Below are 18,798 nucleotides of genomic sequence, written 5' to 3'. Positions count from 1 at the left end.
CAGGTGCACTATGATTGCTCGGAGACTGGCACATCAACTAAAGAGGGGGAACTATCCTCTAAGTGCTGGTGCTTCTAGGTACCAGCAATGCCGAGCCCTGGTGCTCCCAGCACCATGCTTCAGAAAGGACCGATGTTTATGCTTCTTTGGCTTCGCTCAATGCTCAGCATTGTGAACCTTTGGTGCTGATGAGGATGACATTGAACCGGAACATGTCCTAGAAGTTGGGTCTAATGCTGACCAATCCTGGGGCTTAATATCAGCACCTGATATCGAGGGAGGTGGAGACCTCCTTGATGCTGTTGCACTCCCAGTAGTAGATGAAATCTGAGCAGCCATCGAGGTTGATGCTTTCAGTGTCAATGTTTATGGACCAGCATTCAAAGAGCCATAAAGTTTCTTCTGCTGGATTTAATGTCCCTGCATGCGTCCTCAACTGCATTTTAAACAGATAGAAGGCCCAAGGCACCTGATGCACCAAGTGTGCAGGTCTGTTACAGAAATCACCTGTTTTGGCATCATGCCATGTACTTGTAACCTGGGTTGACCACAGTTAGAAACAGGATACTGGACTTGATAAACCTTCGGTCTGTCCCAGTATGGCAACATTTATGTACTTACGCACTTAATGCATTGGGCATATCTTTTAAAGCCGCGATATTTACACATGTTCTTCCTGTCTTCAGGTATGTTACTCTTCCTTTTCTATGCTTAATTGACTTTAAGTAAAAGAAGCAACCAGAATATAAAACGAAAATGAATAATAATAATAATTAAAAACAGACATTTTCTGTGCACTGCACTCTTTTGCTCAGCTTTATCTCCTTGACAGCTCAGTACAGATTTTCTGATACTTCATACCAGTTGGCTCTGTCATCCAATACTTTTTCTCCTTCACTCTGTACAGTATAATTATGTTCTAAATATTTGATATGATGAATTCAATCTTTTATTTTCAACAGATCAGTTACATCTCAGGGAATCTTGTCATGAGCGACACAGTTAAGTTTCCTTATTTTTACCGGACTGTCCCCAGTGAGCTGCACCTCTGTGCTGGGATAGTCAAACTGTTGAAGCATTTTGGCTGGACCTGGGTCGGTATCGTTGCAACCAGTGATGAAAACAGCGTGAGGGCTGTGCAGATCCTGAGAGAAGGGATTGAGCAGAGTGGAGGTTGCATTGAATTCATAGAAACCTTCCATCATTCCAATTCACTTATTCTTAAAAATCTAGATAATATTCAAAACACCATCATTACATCTTCAGCTAAAGTGATTATTTTGTATTGTAATAGAGAGTTCACAGAGTATGTAAGATATACATCCTTTTGGGAAGCACCTGGAAAGGTCTGGATCATCAGAGCTGAATGGTTATTTTTTATTCCCTCATACAATGTTGATAGGCAAAACAACTTTGCTTTCACTGTGGGAAAAAAGAGTATTCCAAATTTTCACAAATTTGTTCGTGAGGTGAATCCAGCTCTATTTCCAAGTGATTTATTGATACAGGCATGGTGGAAGGACCTGTGTAATAACCAGTGCCCCAAGAGCATCCAGAGATCCTGCAGCAGTAATGAAACATCCGACTACCTCTTACACTGTGACATCGCAATGCTTGCGAGCAGCTATAATGTATACAACGCTGTGTACGGCCTGGCACATGCACTGCATGACATGATCTCTTCTAGATCTGGAAATACCAACCTTTGGAGTGGAGAACTTGAGAGCATTTTGGATTTTTTACCATGGAAGGTAATATCCTTTGCTAAAGGAATGTTAGTTTCAGAAAGATCAATAATTGCAGGATGTAGTGAAGTCTATATACTCAGACGCTTCCTGCCCACCGTCAGAGATGTGCACCATAGTATTAATTGCACAAGTCTGAGGTTTTTTTAAAATTACTTCCACAGCGGGTACATCTTTTTTCAGTTTGTCAAAACATCTGCATCATATACTTGTAACAGAAATCTTGTAGATTAACACTTTACACAACAGAATGAATTTGCCAACTAGTTTAAACAAACAACCCAAAATTTCCACTTTATAACCCTTTTTGTCTTTTCCTTCCCCATCTTATCACTCCCCCCATCAAACTCCATTCTCCACCATGAAAGGCCCCTTTGTTCTTCTCTGCTTTAAGTTTACCCTACAGCAGAGCTAGGTGGTTAATATTTAAACCTCTCACTTCAATCAAACCAATCAAATAGTAATTATTCTATCTGACAGCATCTGAGTTTCAATAATCACATTAACTATTTTCTTTATAACTATCTGCCGTTGTGATAGCACCACCCTAAAACTGAAGCCCAATGATGGGGGAGTGGGGAAGAGAACTTCTTCCTCGCTCTGATCCTTTCAAATTGCAGCATCTGGAACAACTGGAAAGACAAGGATCGTGCATTTTATATCACATTCATTGTCGGTTTAATCATGAATTGATAATTATTGTGACTGTTGGGCATACTGGATAGACCATTATCTGTTGTCATTTACTATGTTAATATGGGGTCCTTTTACCAAGCTGCAGGAAAAAGGTCCCTGTGCTAGAGGCAGGGGAAGTTTATCCTGTGCGCCAGGGCCCTTTTTACCGCAGCGGGTTAAAAAGACTCCAGACACACAAGGCCATATGGTAAGAGAACTCTTACCACATAGCCATGTGACAGGGAGCCCTTACCGCCACCCATTGAGGTGGTGATAAGGGCTCCTATGCTCAGGGCCGCTGAGGGGGGGAGGCAGGAGGGACAAAATTCCCTGGGCTCAGCCTGAAAGAGGGGCCCGGCAGTGTGATGCTGCGCTGCACTCGATTCCCGCCGTGTGTGTTCAGCGCCATGGTGGAAGGCGGAGCAGGCAGTACTAAGGCTACAGGCAGCGCAAATGGTTTCCTCCGCCTGCGAGTCACTATTCCTTTGCGTGCGTGCCACGTGGGCGGCGTGGCCAGCCTGGGCGGTCCCTACCCTAATGATGATGTGTGGCGGCTGCGCTGAGGGGCAGGCGGGCTAGTGCCTGCTGCTCCTCCTCTGGGTCACATCATGGGGGTTGTCACTGACACTTGGCAGTCGACTGGCAGCTCTCAGACTCTGGCCTCACGGGGTGTTGAGAGTACTGACTGACAGTGACTGAGTAGCTGCCTAGAGTGGTGCAGGGCTGCTGGGTGGGTCGGCCTGGAAATATTATAATCCTGCTGCTGCAGATGGTGGTCTTCCTCTCCCAGGCAGTAGTCCCACTTGCACCAACCCACCAAGTCTCTTCCTTGAGTCCGGGATCCCTGCTAGGCCAGGAGTAGTCCAGGACAGGTGGAGCAGGTCCAGGAGCCAGCCAGGAGTGGACAACAACACAGGTCACAGGAGGAGGACAGAGGACACAGCGAGCAGACAAACCAGAATTCTTTTTTTTGTAAGGTAATTAATTTTCTAGTGCCATTTATTTTCATTTACTAGAAAAACTGGTGTTCCAGTGTGTCCCACTCCCTCCCTCCCCCCCTCTCATTATATACCATTGATTATGCAGGTAACGGCCAATTAATGGCATCAATTACATGTCTAAGTAAGTGCACATTGCAGCTATAATGCTACTGCTATTCGGTATTTATGGGTGTATGATTGGTTCCTTATTTTAGACATGGCTTATGGAATTGTCATTATTGCTTTTTCTGAAATGACTGCTCCTGCTGTGGGCATGCTGGAAATACATGAGTATTTGATGATGGTATATAGAGGGTAAAGCTTATTTGTGGAAACAAATACTCCGGAGACTTCTTGATGTTACATTTTTCTTAGCAGATAGAGAGGTCTAGCATTTAGAGGAGATAGTAATGGAGATCCAAATAATGGAAATTTTCTTGGCATTCTGGAATCGTTAAGTTGCTATGATTTGGTGGTGATAGGAATAACAATTGGAAAGCTTGCTGGATTCGTTCGTGTACGCAGGACACATTACGCTAGGGTATTGAATGGAAAAAAAAAGTAAAACTATGCACAGCTTTTAATCTACTGCCTTCTATTTTTCTCCCAGTTTTGCCAAAAGGTAATATCATCAACATGAGTTATCATCATAAATCAGGACCTGAAAAATGTCAAGAGAAGAAAAAACGTGATGAAGAAGCTAAAAAGGGCCAGCAGTCGCTTCAGAGCTTAGGATTTTCATTTTCAATACAAAAGTTTCAAGACGATTCTCACATGCCAAGTACAGTGGTGGAAATAAGTATTTGATCCCTTGCTGATTTTGTAAGTGTGCCCACTGACAAAGACATGAGCAGCCCATAATTGAAGGGTAGGTTATTGGTAACAGTGAGAGATAGCACATCACAAATTAAATCCGGAAAATCACATTGTGGAAAGTATATGAATTTATTTGCATTCTGCAGAGGGAAATAAGTATTTGATCCCCCACCAACCAGTAAGAGATCTGGCCCCTACAGACCAGGTAGATGCTCCAAATCAACTCGTTACCTGCATGACAGACAGCTGTCGGCAATGGTCACCTGTATGAAAGACACCTGTCCACAGACTCAGTGAATCAGTCAGACTCTAACCTCTACAAAATGGCCAAGAGCAAGGAGCTGTCTAAGGATGTCAGGGACAAGATCATACACCTGCACAAGGCTGGAATGGGCTACAAAACCATCAGTAAGACGCTGGGCGAGAAGGAGACAACTGTTGGTGCCATAGTAAGAAAATGGAAGAAGTACAAAATGACTGTCAATCGACAAAGATCTGGGGCTCCACGCAAAATCTCACCTCGTGGGGTATCCTTGATCATGAGGAAGGTTAGAAATCAGCCTACAACTACAAGGGGGGAACTTGTCAATGATCTCAAGGCAGCTGGGACCACTGTCACCACGAAAACCATTGGTAACACATTACGACATAACGGATTGCAATCCTGCAGTGCCCGCAAGGTCCCCCTGCTCCGGAAGGCACATGTGACGGCCCGTCTGAAGTTTGCCAGTGAACACCTGGATGATGCCGAGAGTGATTGGGAGAAGGTGCTGTGGTCAGATGAGACAAAAATTGAGCTCTTTGGCATGAACTCAACTCGCCGTGTTTGGAGGAAGAGAAATGCTGCCTATGACCCAAAGAACACCGTCCCCACTGTCAAGCATGGAGGTGGAAATGTTATGTTTTGGGGGTGTTTCTCTGCTAAGGGCACAGGACTACTTCACCGCATCAATGGGAGAATGGATGGGGCCATGTACCGTACAATTCTGAGTGACAACCTCCTTCCCTCCGCCAGGGCCTTAAAAATGGGTCGTGGCTGGGTCTTCCAGCACGACAATGACCCAAAACATACAGCCAAGGCAACAAAGGAGTGGCTCAGGAAGAAGCACATTAGGGTCATGGAGTGGCCTAGCCAGTCACCAGACCTTAATCCCATTGAAAACTTATGGAGGGAGCTGAAGCTGCGAGTTGCCAAGCGACAGCCCAGAACTCTTAATGATTTAGAGATGATCTGCAAAGAGGAGTGGACCAAAATTCCTCCTGACATGTGTGCAAACCTCATCATCAACTACAGAAGACGTCTGACCGCTGTGCTTGCCAACAAGGGTTTTGCCACCAAGTATTAGGTCTTGTTTGCCAGAGGGATTAAATACTTATTTCCCTCTGCAGAATGCAAATAAATTCATATACTTTCCACAATGTGATTTTCCGGATTTAATTTGTGATGTGCTATCTCTCACTGTTACCAATAACCTACCCTTCAATTATGGGCTGCTCATGTCTTTGTCAGTGGGCAAACTTACAAAATCAGCAAGGGATCAAATACTTATTTCCACCACTGTACATCAACAACAGAACCGGTAAGAGAAGAAACAGAGTCCGGCTGATGAAGGACAAGCTCAATCTGCTACTTCGCTGAATATAAGCATTGATACCAATATGTTTGATGTAGGAACTCTTACAAAAGAAAGTCTCACATAACAGGAAATAGAAGAAGAAGGAGAGAGAGGTCCTCAGCCTCACCCCCATATTTGTGAATTTATCCTTAAAATCGAGCGTGGTACCGGAAGATTGGAGGGTGGCCAATGTAATGCCGATTTTTAAAAAAGGTTCCAGAAGAGATCCGGGAAATTATAGACCAGTGAGTCTGACGTCGATGCCGGGCAAAATGGTAGAGACTATTATTAAGAAGATAATTACAGAGCATATTCAAAGGCATGGATTAATGAGACAAAGAGGGGCATAATCTATTTTGGCGGCACCGCAAAGAGATGTCCGGAACCGTATTATCGAAAAAGATGGCCGGCCATCTTTTGTTTCGATAATACGGTTGGGGCCGGCCAAATGCCATAGATCGCCGGGTTTGAGATGGCCGACTTCCTTTTTCAGCAATAATGGAAACTGGAACCGGCCATCTCAAACCCGGTCAAATCCAAGGCATTTGGCCATGGGAGGGGCCAGCATTCCTAGTGCACTGATACTTCTGGATGTTTAGATCTTGCTGATCAGTTATCCTATGACTTACTTACTACTACTACTACTACTAGTTAGCATTTCTATAGCGCTACAAGGCATACGCAGCGCTGAACAAACATAGGGCTGTATTTTGTGATACTGTTTTGAGAAACATTCAATAAAGACTTCATACAAATTAAAGAAGTCTCTGATGTATATTTTCCCTTGATGGCTGTCTTTCTCCCCGAACAGAGAAATCAAAACTGTTTTTGCTCACAGGTTTTTTTAGTAGTAACAGTGGGACTTGAACCAGCCAGCTCTGCATTACAACACCAGTGCTGTAACCACTTTGCCATAGCTCCACTTATTTGGAGGCTCCTCCCTTTTGATTATGGCCCTCCAGGTCTATCTCAGCCACTCACAGACAGCTAAACACGCTGTGATTGGCTGAGAGAGACCTGAAGGGGTATAATCAAAAGGGAGGGACACCCAAGTAAGTGGAGCTGTGGCCAAGTAGTAACAGCACAGGTCTCCTAATGCATAGGTGGCTGGTTCAAATCCCATTGTTACTACTAAAAAAAGCTGTGAGCAAAAACTGTTTCAATTTCCCCATTTGGGGAGAAAAACAGCCATCAAGGGAAAATATACATCAGAGACTTCTTTAATTTGTATGAAGTCTTTATTGAATGTTTCTCAAAACAGTATAACAAAATACAGCACTCCAGAACAAGTAAGTCATAATATAACTGATCATCAAGATCCTTTTTTTTACGAGCTGGCCCACTGGCTTCCCCTCCTAGGGAAGGAAATTCACGTGCAAATGAGCAGCTCATTTGCATATGATTTCCTTCATGCATGCCCTTCCCTTACCGATTCACTAAGGGATAGTAAGGGAAGGACTCTTCAGTGCAGTTTAGTGCACCTGGCTTTAAATCTGCTCCAGGGACCTGCCTGGCTTTAAATCTGCTCCAGGGACCTGCATACTGTTGTCATGGAGCTGGCTAGCATAGAGGCTGGCAAAAAAATGTTTTAAAGTTTTTTTTTTGGGTGGGAGGGGGCTGGTGACCACTGGGGGAGTATGGGGAGATCATCCCCGATTCCTTCCAGTGGTCATCTGGTCAGTTTGGGCACCTTTTTGAGACTTGGTCATGAAAATAAATAGACCAAGTAAAACCGGCCAAATGCTCGTCATTGCCAGTTTTCTTTTTTCCATTGTCAGCTGAAGCTGGCCATCTCATAAGCACGCCCACATCCCGCCTTTGCTACCCTGCCGACACGCCCCCTTGAAGTTTGGCTGCCTCCGCAATGGAATGCCGGCGAGTGTGTCCAAAAATCGGCTTTTGATTATACCGATTTGGCTGGTTTTAGGAGATGGCCGGCCATCTCCCGATTTGTGTTGGAAGATGGCCGGTGATCTCTTTCGAAAATAAGCTGGAAAGTCAACATGGATTTAGTGAAGGGAAATCTTGCCTCACCAATCTACTACATTTCTTTGAAGGGGTGAACAAACATGTGGATAAAGGTGAGCCAGTTGATATTCTGTATCTGGATTTTCAGAAGGCGTTTGACAAAGTACCTCATGAAAGACTCCAGAGGAAATTGGAGAGTTATGGGATAGGAGGTAGTGTTCTATTGTGATTAAAAACTGGTTAAAAGATAGAAAACAGAGAGTAGGGTTAAATGGTCAGTATTCTCAATGGAGAAAGGTGTTTAGTGGGGTTCCCCAGGGGTCTTTGTTGGGACCGCTGCTTTTTAACATATTTATAAATGACCTAGAGATGGGAGTAACTAGTGAGGTAATTACATTTACTGATGACACAAAGTTATTCAAAGTCATTAAATCGCGGGAGGATTGTGAAAAATTACAAGAGGACCTTACGAGACTGGGCGTCTATATAGCAGATGACGTTTAATGTGAGCAAGTGCAAAGTGATGCATGTGGGAAACAGGAACCCGAATTATAGCTAAGTCATTCAAGATTCCGCATTAGGAGTCACGGACCGAGAAAGGGATCTAGGTGTCGTTGTTGATGATACGTTGAAACCTTCTGCTCAGTGTGCTGCTGTAGCTACGAAAAAAAATAGAATGTTAGGTACTATTAGGAAAGGAATGGAAAACAAAAATGAGGATGTTATAATGCCTTTCTATCGCTTCATGGTGCGACCGCACCTCGAATATTGTGTTCAATTCTGGTCGCCGCATCTCAAAAAAGATATGTGGCATTAGATAAGGTGCAGAGAAGGGTGACAAAAATGATAAAGGGGATGGGACGACTTCCCTATGAGGAAAGGCTAAAGCGGCTAGGGCTCTTCAGCTTGGAGAAAAGGTGGCTGAGGGGTGATATCATAGGCGGTCGGTAGCCCAACTGTTTGGGGAGGCTAAAGGGGGTGGGGTTAGGGGTGGGGCCAGGGGCAGAGCTTACCTCCATAATTGTCTGACAACACACAGAAAAAAATAAGTAAAAACAAAATAGTCACAGTTAATACCTTTTATTAAATTTAGGTATTAGATATGTATCATATGTCAAAGAATAAAGTGGTTGCTCAAAGCATATTCCAACCACAATCGTTCAACTGCAAAACACTATGCACAACTTTGTGCAAAAATACACTCAGAACCTTACTGTACAATAAATATTACACTGGGCAGACCCTAATACACCAATAAGGAGAAAAACAAAACAGAAAAATTTAAGCAGATCACAAGAAGAAACAACGGAGCCCCAAACGACCACTTGCCTGCTTGAAGAATCCAGACAGACCTGTTCCTTTAACATCAAATAGATAAGTTCAAAGTTAGCTGCAGGGATTCATCTTCTCTGAGCTTCAACTCAGCTCAAAAACTTCTTACATAAATATTCCCCTTTAATTTAGATAAACTACTAAACCCTAATTTTGCAAGGTTGAGGGAAAAGGACGCCATCACTTTTCATCCCGTTTCTCCTAGACTACTGGATGTACAGCGCAACCAGAAATCAGAACTTGAAGTCATGTTAAAAGAATTCAAAACCACCTCCTTGGATTTTCTGGATTTAATCTACACCTCCAATTTTGCTAAATATTGCTAAAATAGTTGGAAGCAAATGCGATGCTCTCACAGCATGCTGTGCAGGGCATCGGAAACTGTTTATGCCTATATAGAATGCAACTTTGACTGCAAGCTTAAGGGCCTCTTTAATGTAACTTTCCTCCCCCCCCCCCCCCCCTTTAGTTTCAGGACAGGAAAGAAGGCCGGTTTCTGCTGGGGTGATTTATGGCACGGCTTTCGGCTCTCCGATCGGCAGCCGCCCCCCCCCGCCCCCGCGCGTTTTAACCTTTACTTTTTCCGTGGCAGCGACGTCAATCAATGAAGAAAAAGGCACTTACAGGTTCGCTTCCAGCTTCTCTCTTCACACAGGGTCCCGCCCTCGCGGAAACAGGAAATGCATCATCGCTGAAGGCGGGACCCTGTGTGAAGAGAGAAGCTGGAAGCGAACCTGTAAGTGCCTTTTTCTTCATGGATTGACGTCGCTGCCACGGAAAAAGTAAAGGTTAAAACGGGGGGGGGGGGGGGGGCTGCCGATCGGAGAGCCGAAAGCAGGAACCAAAGAAGGAAGGAGGGAAAGCCAGTGCCAGTCCAGAGCTGCCTGGCAAAAATGCTGCGCTAGTGAGGACAGCACTACAGCAGCCAAGGGAAGTCGGAAGTCCACGATTGGGCTGGGGAGGCTTAGCCTCCCCAAGCCTCCTATACGGGGCGCCTATGGGTGATATGATAGAGGTCTATAAAATAATGAGTGGAGTTGAACGGGTAGATGTGAAGCGTCTGTTTACGCTTTCCAAATACTAGGACTAGGGGGCATGCGATGAAGCTACAATGTAGTAAATTTAAAATGAATCAGAGAAAATTTTTCTTCACTCAACGTGTAATTAAACTCTGGAATTTGTTGCCAGAGAATGTGGTAAAAGCGGTTAGCTTAGCGGAGTTTTAAAAGGTTTGGATGGCTTCCTAAAGGAAAAGTCCATAGACCATTATTGAATGGACTTGGGGAAAATCCACTATTTCTGGGATAAGCAGTATAAAATGTTTTGTACTTTTTTGGGGATCTTGCCAGGTATATTGTGACCTGGATTGGCCAATGTTGGAAACAGGATGCTGGGCTTGATGGACCTTTGGTCTTTCCCAGTATGGCAAATACTTATGTACTTAAGAAAGCAAACTGGTTGCTGGAAATGTAGGTTTCAACACGGAATTTCCACAAATTAGAATTAGGAAAAGATAAAGAATGGCCGATGAACCACATCAATCAAATATATCAGAGGTAAATGAAAGTGATCGTGAAGAATGGTGCAAAAAATGTGTTTTATGTTTTGATTGATTGTGTTATTGCAAATGTAACGGTGCGATATGAAGCATGTGTGAAACTTCATGAAACGTTCAGCTTCCTTTGGATGTATCTCCTTTTAGCTGATGAAGAAATAGAAGCAAAGGTTAGAACCTTTTGCACCAAACCCTCCATTGCCCCATGTAAGCCGCATTGAGCCTGCCATGAGTGGGAAAGCGCGGGGTGCAAATATAACAAAAAAATATATATATATAGCATTGATGTTTCTTCTTCAGCATTGTCTGAAGAAATAAAACACTTAAAAGCAATTCACGCAGCCAATATTGGAAATGACCCAAATGGAGCCACTTGAACTATTGAACAAATTAAAGTGTTTGAATCTGTCCTTACTGTTTCCTAATGTCTGTATTGCTTTACGCATATTTTGTACTCTACCAGTATCTGTGGCTCAAGCTGAACGATCATTTAGCACCTTGAAAAGAGTAAAAAGTGTGCTTCGATCAACAATGGGGCAGCAGAGACTCAGTAGTTTAGGATTGCTTGCCAATGAGGCTGAATTAGGAAGACGCATCAACTTTGACACTGTCATAGAAACATTTGCAACAAAAAAAAGCTCGCAAAGCATTTCTCCACTAGAATACAACAGCAGTCTTTAAGTATTCTATATAATTACTGCAATATATTAAATTATATAGATATTATCAAAATTTTGACTTTTGACTTATGTGTGGTGCACCGGGGCCCTGCCCATGTTAACCCAATCAACAGTGTGCAGCGTGCACACTGTGTGCAGTGATGCCTGATTACTGCTGGATTACCCCTATGCAAGCCACTTCTGGAGGTTTTATTTTTCCCCCAGAAATGGAACGAGGCCATGGTAGGACTCCCGCAAGCAGCTGATTTGGGCCGGCGGTAATCCCGGAAGAGTGAGAGGTAAGCCCGCGTCTGGCTTCCCACCGCTTTGTAAAAGGGCCCTCATGTGATTCATTTTTCGTTTGAGTAATCGAGGGGGATTCCTTTGTCTGCCAATTTACCAAAATGCACTTCCTGCCAAAGAGAAACAACTTTCTAAGGAGTATTTTCTCCCCCTTATACAAACTGGGCACCACTGCCAAACTGTGAAATAATTGTACTAATGGGCCTTTTGATATTTTGACACCTATCAAGTGGCCCAAGTAATGGGCCAGCAGCCTACAGTTCACAAGCCTCTTGATAGGACCAGAACGAATGTACCAGGGAGACATGGAGAGGCATAATCGATAGGGACGCCCAAGGTTTGCTGAGGATGTCCTCGCAAAATGTCCCGATGGAGGGGTGGGGAAACCCGTATTATCGAAAGCAAGATGGACGTCCATCTTTCATTTCGATAATACGGTCAGGGACGCCCAAATCTTGAAATTTAGGTCGTCCTTAGAGATGGTCATCCCTAGACTTGGTCGTTTCTGATTTTCGGCGATAATGGAAACCAAGGACGCCCATCTCAGAAATGACCAAATGCAAGCCCTTTGGTCGTGGGGGGAGCCAGCATTCGTAGTGCGGTGGTCCCCCTGACATACCAGGACACCAACTGGGCACCCTAGGGAGCACTGCAGTCGACTTCATAAATTGCTCCCAGGTACATAGCTCCCTTACCTTGTGTGCTGAGCCCTCCCCAAACCCCGCCCCCCAAAACCCACTACCCACAACTGTACACCACTACCATAGCCCTTACGGGTGAAGGGGGCACCTAGATGTGAGTACAGTGGGTTTGTGGTAGGTTTTGGAGGGCTCACATTTACCACCACGTGTAACAGGTAGGGAGGGGGATGGGCCTGGGTCCGCCTGCCTGAAGTGCACTGCATCCACTAAAACTGGTCCAGGGACCTGCATACTGCTGTGATGGACCTGAGTATGACATTTGAGGCTGGCACAAAATATTTTTTAAGATTTTTTTGAGGGTGGGAGGGGGTTAGTGACCACTGGGGGATTAAGGAGAGGTCATCCCCGATTCTATCCGGTGGTCATCTGGTCAGTTCTGGCACCTTTTTGTGGCTTGGTCGTAAGAAAAACAGGACCAGGTGAAGTCATCCAAGTGCTCGTCAGGGACGCCCTTTTTTTCCATTATGAGTCGAGGACGTCCATGTGATGGGCACGCCCAAGTCCCGCCTTCACTACGCCTCTGACACGCCCCCGTGAACTTTTGGTTGGGGACGTCCAAAATCTTCTTTCGATTATACCGATTTGGGTGACCCTGTGAGAAGGATGCCCATCTTCCGATTTGTGTTGAAAGATGGGCACCCTTCTCTTTCGAAAATGAGCCTGATGGTCTTTTCAGCATATCAAACATTGCCCAAGATTAGCAATGCTAGCTTAATAAGCTTGCTTTGGGGAGATACAGAGACAGAGTAGGCACTGTTGTTCTCTGAAGATATTAAAAATAAGTCACTCTTTTAATATTTTTCATTAGCAGCCACGGAAAGCTCTCTTTCCCCAGCAAAGTTGCGTGTCTGTTGTGATGTCACATGCTCATGGTCCTTTGGTAGTTCAAAACTCCAATTTGTAAAGCAAGATGTTCACCTTAGATTCTCATGCTAACAGAGAGGTTTCAGACACTTCCTTCCATGCATCTTCTTGTATTTTGGCAGGGGGCAACGAGGGATATACAGTGGGGGAAATAAGTATTTGATCCCTTGCTGATTTTGTAAGTTTGCCCACTGACAAAGACATGAGCAGCCCATAATTGAAGGGTAGGTTATTGGTAACAGTGAGAGATAGCACATCACAAATTAAATCCGGAAAATCACATTGTGGAAAGTATATGAATTTATTTGCATTCTGCAGAGGGAAATAAGTATTTGATCCCCCACCAACCAGTAAGAGATCTGGCCCCTACAGACCAGGTAGATGCTCCAAATCAACTCGTTACCTGCATGACAGACAGCTGTCGGCAATGGTCACCTGTATGAAAGACACCTGTCCACAGACTCAGTGAATCAGTCAGACTCTAACCTCTACAAAATGGCCAAGAGCAAGGAGCTGTCTAAGGATGTCAGGGACAAGATCATACACCTGCACAAGGCTGGAATGGGCTACAAAACCATCAGTAAGACGCTGGGCGAGAAGGAGACAACTGTTGGTGCCATAGTAAGAAAATGGAAGAAGTACAAAATGACTGTCAATCGACAAAGATCTGGGGCTCCACGCAAAATCTCACCTCGTGGGGTATCCTTGATCATGAGGAAGGTTAGAAATCAGCCTACAACTACAAGGGGGGAACTTGTCAATGATCTCAAGGCAGCTGGGACCACTGTCACCACGAAAACCATTGGTAACACATTACGACATAACGGATTGCAATCCTGCAGTGCCCGCAAGGTCCCCCTGCTCCGGAAGGCACATGTGACGGCCCGTCTGAAGTTTGCCAGTGAACACCTGGATGATGCCGAGAGTGATTGGGAGAAGGTGCTGTGGTCAGATGAGACAAAAATTGAGCTCTTTGGCATGAACTCAACTCGCCGTGTTTGGAGGAAGAGAAATGCTGCCTATGACCCAAAGAACACCGTCCCCACTGTCAAGCATGGAGGTGGAAATGTTATGTTTTGGGGGTGTTTCTCTGCTAAGGGCACAGGACTACTTCACCGCATCAATGGGAGAATGGATGGGGCCATGTACCGTACAATTCTGAGTGACAACCTCCTTCCCTCCGCCAGGGCCTTAAAAATGGGTCGTGGCTGGGTCTTCCAGCACGACAATGACCCAAAACATACAGCCAAGGCAACAAAGGAGTGGCTCAGGAAGAAGCACATTAGGGTCATGGAGTGGCCTAGCCAGTCACCAGACCTTAATCCCATTGAAAACTTATGGAGGGAGCTGAAGCTGCGAGTTGCCAAGCGACAGCCCAGAACTCTTAATGATTTAGAGATGATCTGCAAAGAGGAGTGGATCAAAATTCCTCCTGACATGTGTGCAAACCTCATCATCAACTACAGAAGACGTCTGACCGCTGTGCTTGCCAACAAGGGTTTTGCCACCAAGTATTAGGTCTTGTTTGCCAGAGGGATCAAATACTTATTTCCCTCTGCAGAATGCAAATAAATTCATATACTTTCCACAATGTGATTTTCCGGATTTAATTTGTGATGTGCTATCTCTCACTGTTACCAATAACCTACCCTTCAATTATGGGCTGCTCATGTCTTTGTCAGTGGGCAAACTTACAAAATCAGCAAGGGATCAAATACTTATTTCCCCCACTGTAGTACCTCAATTGATAGTAAACCAACAGTTCACACGTTGACCCCTTCCTCACCTGTATAAAATCTCCCAGAGTTTTACACTTCCCCTCCTTAGTAACAATAACTGTTATTATTAACATCCTTCCAGTTTCTAGATCTCTAGATTTCATTGCATCAATCTGGGCTCAAAACCAAGATTTCCTATGAAAGGAAGCAACGGCATGATCTGGAGACCTATCTCCCTGTGTCTATACACCTGACAGGTCAAATGTTTCAGTTGTAGTATCTTGCATTCAGTTGTAGTATTACATGCTGGTTATGATATGTCCTAAACTTCCATCCTGGCGCATGTACCAGATACAATAAATGAACCTCCTGGTTTTCTAAACCATGGTGGTATAAAGTGATGTGCCCTTAATCTAGCCCTTAATATTCCTCATGTTGTACACTATATTATATTTTCTAATGTCCAGCAGGGCTAAGCTAGTTCTTCCTAATGTGTTAACTTCTGAACAGCTATTCAGAATGTCCTGCTTTCCACAGAAATAATGCACAAAATGACATTATGCTTCTTCAATTCTCTATTCATTAAGGACCAAATTCTATAAATTGTGCCTTATAAATCAGCGCCAGAAAAAAGCACGCTTAGCACGATTCTATATAACTCGCCTAAAGTTTGGCATGGGTTACAGAATATAAGTAGTGGGTTTCCTGCTACTGAAAGTTAGGCGCAACCATTTAGACCAACTAAAACACGGTCTAAATGCTTGCGCTTAACTTAGGTGCAGATCGTGTGTATTCTCTAACAGTGCACATACTTTTTCAAAATGCCCATGACCCATCCATTCCATACCCATGGTCATGCCCCCTTTTCAGTTCCCCACATTAGTATTCATGTGCAGCACTTTACAGAATATGCTTAGAAACTTGTGTGAGTAAATTCTGATTATTGCCAATTAGCACCTCTAATTACTTCTTAAGAGCCAATTGTCAGCACTGATTGACTTGTTATTCATTTAAGTTATGTGCATAATTTTGGCCATGGGGCCAAAATTGCATGCACAACTGAAGGAGCCATTTATAGAATTTGGGTGTAAATACACTGGCAGCATTTGCAGCATTTATAACCACTGGGGAAAAGTATCATCTTATAAAGAGTAATGTGTTCATGTAAATTCAAAGGTAAAGAGGTTCAAGATCAGTCTTTCAGATAAATTTTGCATTAAAATATCTATATCACTATGGTAGATCTTCAATTATTTAGACAAATAGATTTTCAAATATCTCATTTTCCCCACGTAGATCAAAGGAAACCATCCACCCCACTTTCTTTCGTCATGCCCTCCCAATGCCAGTGCTTCAGATGCAGCCAGATTGAACTTCAAGCATGCCACCTGTCCAAAAAACTCAACAGCTTGCAACACCAATGGTAAAGATTGCATTGGTGGCCACAAAGCCAATAACATGTCATCAGCAAATTGTACAACTTCATTTCTGATCCCACATTTACTCCCAAAATCTGGTTACTGTTGTGCTTAGTGAGTCCCTGTGTCGAGCCGGAAGATGGCGTGCCCTAAGGTAGCGATCTGGGTTCAGCGGTGGGGCAACCCTGAAGCTTCACTTGTGATGAACGCCGTTCCCCAGGGGTTGAACCCCTAGGTGCGGGTGGCCAACAGGACTTAAAGGAATTCAGGGACCAAAGATTGGAATGCCAAAATACGAGGTCAGCTGGGAAGGCTGGGGACCCAGGCGAAGGTCAGTTGGGCAGGCAGCAGGCAGAAGAGGAGTTGTAGGTGGTTATATAGATTTTGTAAGAGGCCAATTCCTACATACGTACTCGCTTATGTCTAGGGGGTGTGGCCTCCGCCCGACATTCGCTACATGGAAAATAACGGACAGACCAATGGAATATATTAGTTTATTTATACAGTGTTATATACAAAAATATAGAAAAATCCTTATCAGCTTATAGCATCAGCAATTCCTGATTGCATGCACAATGATACCAAAAATATAGAGAATAACTATGATTATCCTATTGGCTAATCTGTAATGACAGATAAACACAATACCGAGATCCTAATGATTACCACACAAATCTTATACTAGGCTAACAGCGAGTAGAGATCATAAATCCTGACGTCACGCATCTGATGGGTCCGAGCACAGACCAATTATCTAACCCAGCTTGAAGGAAGTAAGCTATGATCTCACCGTTCCGGTCACCAGATCAGGTTCCTTCCGATACCTCAGCTGAATGTCTCAGCAAGGTCCCACGAGCTTAGGTGATGCACTTGTCTTGCTCAGCAACAGATGATACAGACTCAGTATAGATCCTGTAGACAGCTGTAACCTGGGGAAAAGCTTTGCCAGGTATTATCAGTAAGTCTCTCAGGTAAATCAGGTGCTTGCAGAAATGCAAGTCCTCTCCTCTTCTTTTCTTCTGTTCTTCCCGCTTCCGTTCTTCCCGCCAACTGACTTTCTTCTCCTTCTGTTCCCGCTTCTCCGACCCATCAGTTTTCTGGGAGCCAATCAGAAATAATCCCACCATGTACTCCCAGCATCTGTATGAAGCTTCCATTGTCCGTCTTATCTCGTAAGCTCTCTCTCTCTCAGGGACATGCATTCTCCCCCGATACAGAGTGACCTTGGAGGTGGTGCAGGCTTCAGTAAATCTATTACAAGCTGAAATGCTGACTTCTGCACAGTTGGTAGTCAGACATATAGGTGAAAGGTTGCAGCGTCCATGTTGGCTGTAAAGGTGCTCTCATGTGCACACCGGGTGGGTGAGATCACAGCAAATACTCCTACAGATTCCCCCCCTTGGAGATGGAAATTACTACAAAGGAGTAAAGGCCTTCTCCAACCTAACTACAAAAATAAGCCAGACAGTTCAGTCAGGATTCAGGTACAACTTCATGGTCAACTACAAAAAGTTTCAAAGTAAATCTCAACTAATGCAAACTAACACACTTCCAACAGTTCTATTAAGCAAAATAATGTTCACAAGGAAATCAAAAATGCTAATACAGCAAAATACTGAATAATAGAACCCGCATGTGCAGTTAGTTAAAAGTCTTAACACATGAAAATTAATCAAACAAATCATGAACCATAATCACATCATGCAAAGCAAAGCATATTAGTACAGAAAAGTGAAAACGGAATAAATTGGCAAAACGCTGGTCAGATGTAACTACATAAAGTCTTGCAATCTCATCGCCGTAGGTGACAAAGTGTTTACGCGATAGCGTAAATGACGAAGGTCTCTCCAAAACACTACAGCACACAGGAACATGATGAACCACGAGATGGTCAAAAGTGGGATGACAACGTGAGTGGACATGTGGAACTGGGTGACATCAGATGAACGACGTTTGTAATCTGCAACCTCGAGAGTCTCATGGTCAACAGATAATTCAACAGTGTGAGAGTCTTTGGACTGTAAAAATGGTATAAGGTCCATAGCAAAGTCAATAGGATGTCCACGAAATACATCAAGCACTTCCAACTCAGAAACAACCGGGTCTGTGTCAAGATAAAACAGGGAAACTCCTCCTACATGGGCAACAGCATACTTGGGTACAGCGATCACACAAACATTGCAAGGAAGAGTGTAACGGTTGATTACATCATGCTTCTGAAAGGTGACAGTAAGTTCCGTACTAGGTGTGCTAACTAACCATACCGTATCCAGTACAGCTACAGTGGTATCAGAAAAATCGTCATATTTTGACACGGTAACCTTACACTTCTCTTGGACATTCTCTGTGGACAAGCCACAAAGAGCTTCTGTTGTGTCTTTCAGGAAAGGTTTACCCGGGCATAGCCAATTAACATCTTTAGTTTTGTGGCAAAGGTCTAAGTTAGGG

The 18,798-nt window shown here is 44.1% G+C and overlaps 1 protein-coding gene across 1 annotated transcript in view; it reads left to right on the top strand.

Annotated features, from left to right (window-relative positions):
• Positions 1 to 968: 968 nt before the first annotated feature.
• Positions 969 to 18,798, top strand: part of LOC115464991 (vomeronasal type-2 receptor 26-like) — a 66,865-nt gene continuing 49,035 nt past the window's right edge. The window contains exon 1 of the mRNA XM_030195386.1: positions 969 to 1,751. Coding sequence (XP_030051246.1) covers positions 990 to 1,751 — 762 coding nt within the window. The 5' untranslated portion in view covers positions 969 to 989. The remainder of the gene's footprint in view (positions 1,752 to 18,798) is intronic.

Source organism: Microcaecilia unicolor, chromosome 3, assembly GCF_901765095.1.
Source record: "Microcaecilia unicolor chromosome 3, aMicUni1.1, whole genome shotgun sequence".
Lineage (NCBI taxonomy): Eukaryota > Metazoa > Chordata > Amphibia > Gymnophiona > Siphonopidae > Microcaecilia > Microcaecilia unicolor.
This window is presented reverse-complemented; position numbering and strand designations above follow the sequence as displayed.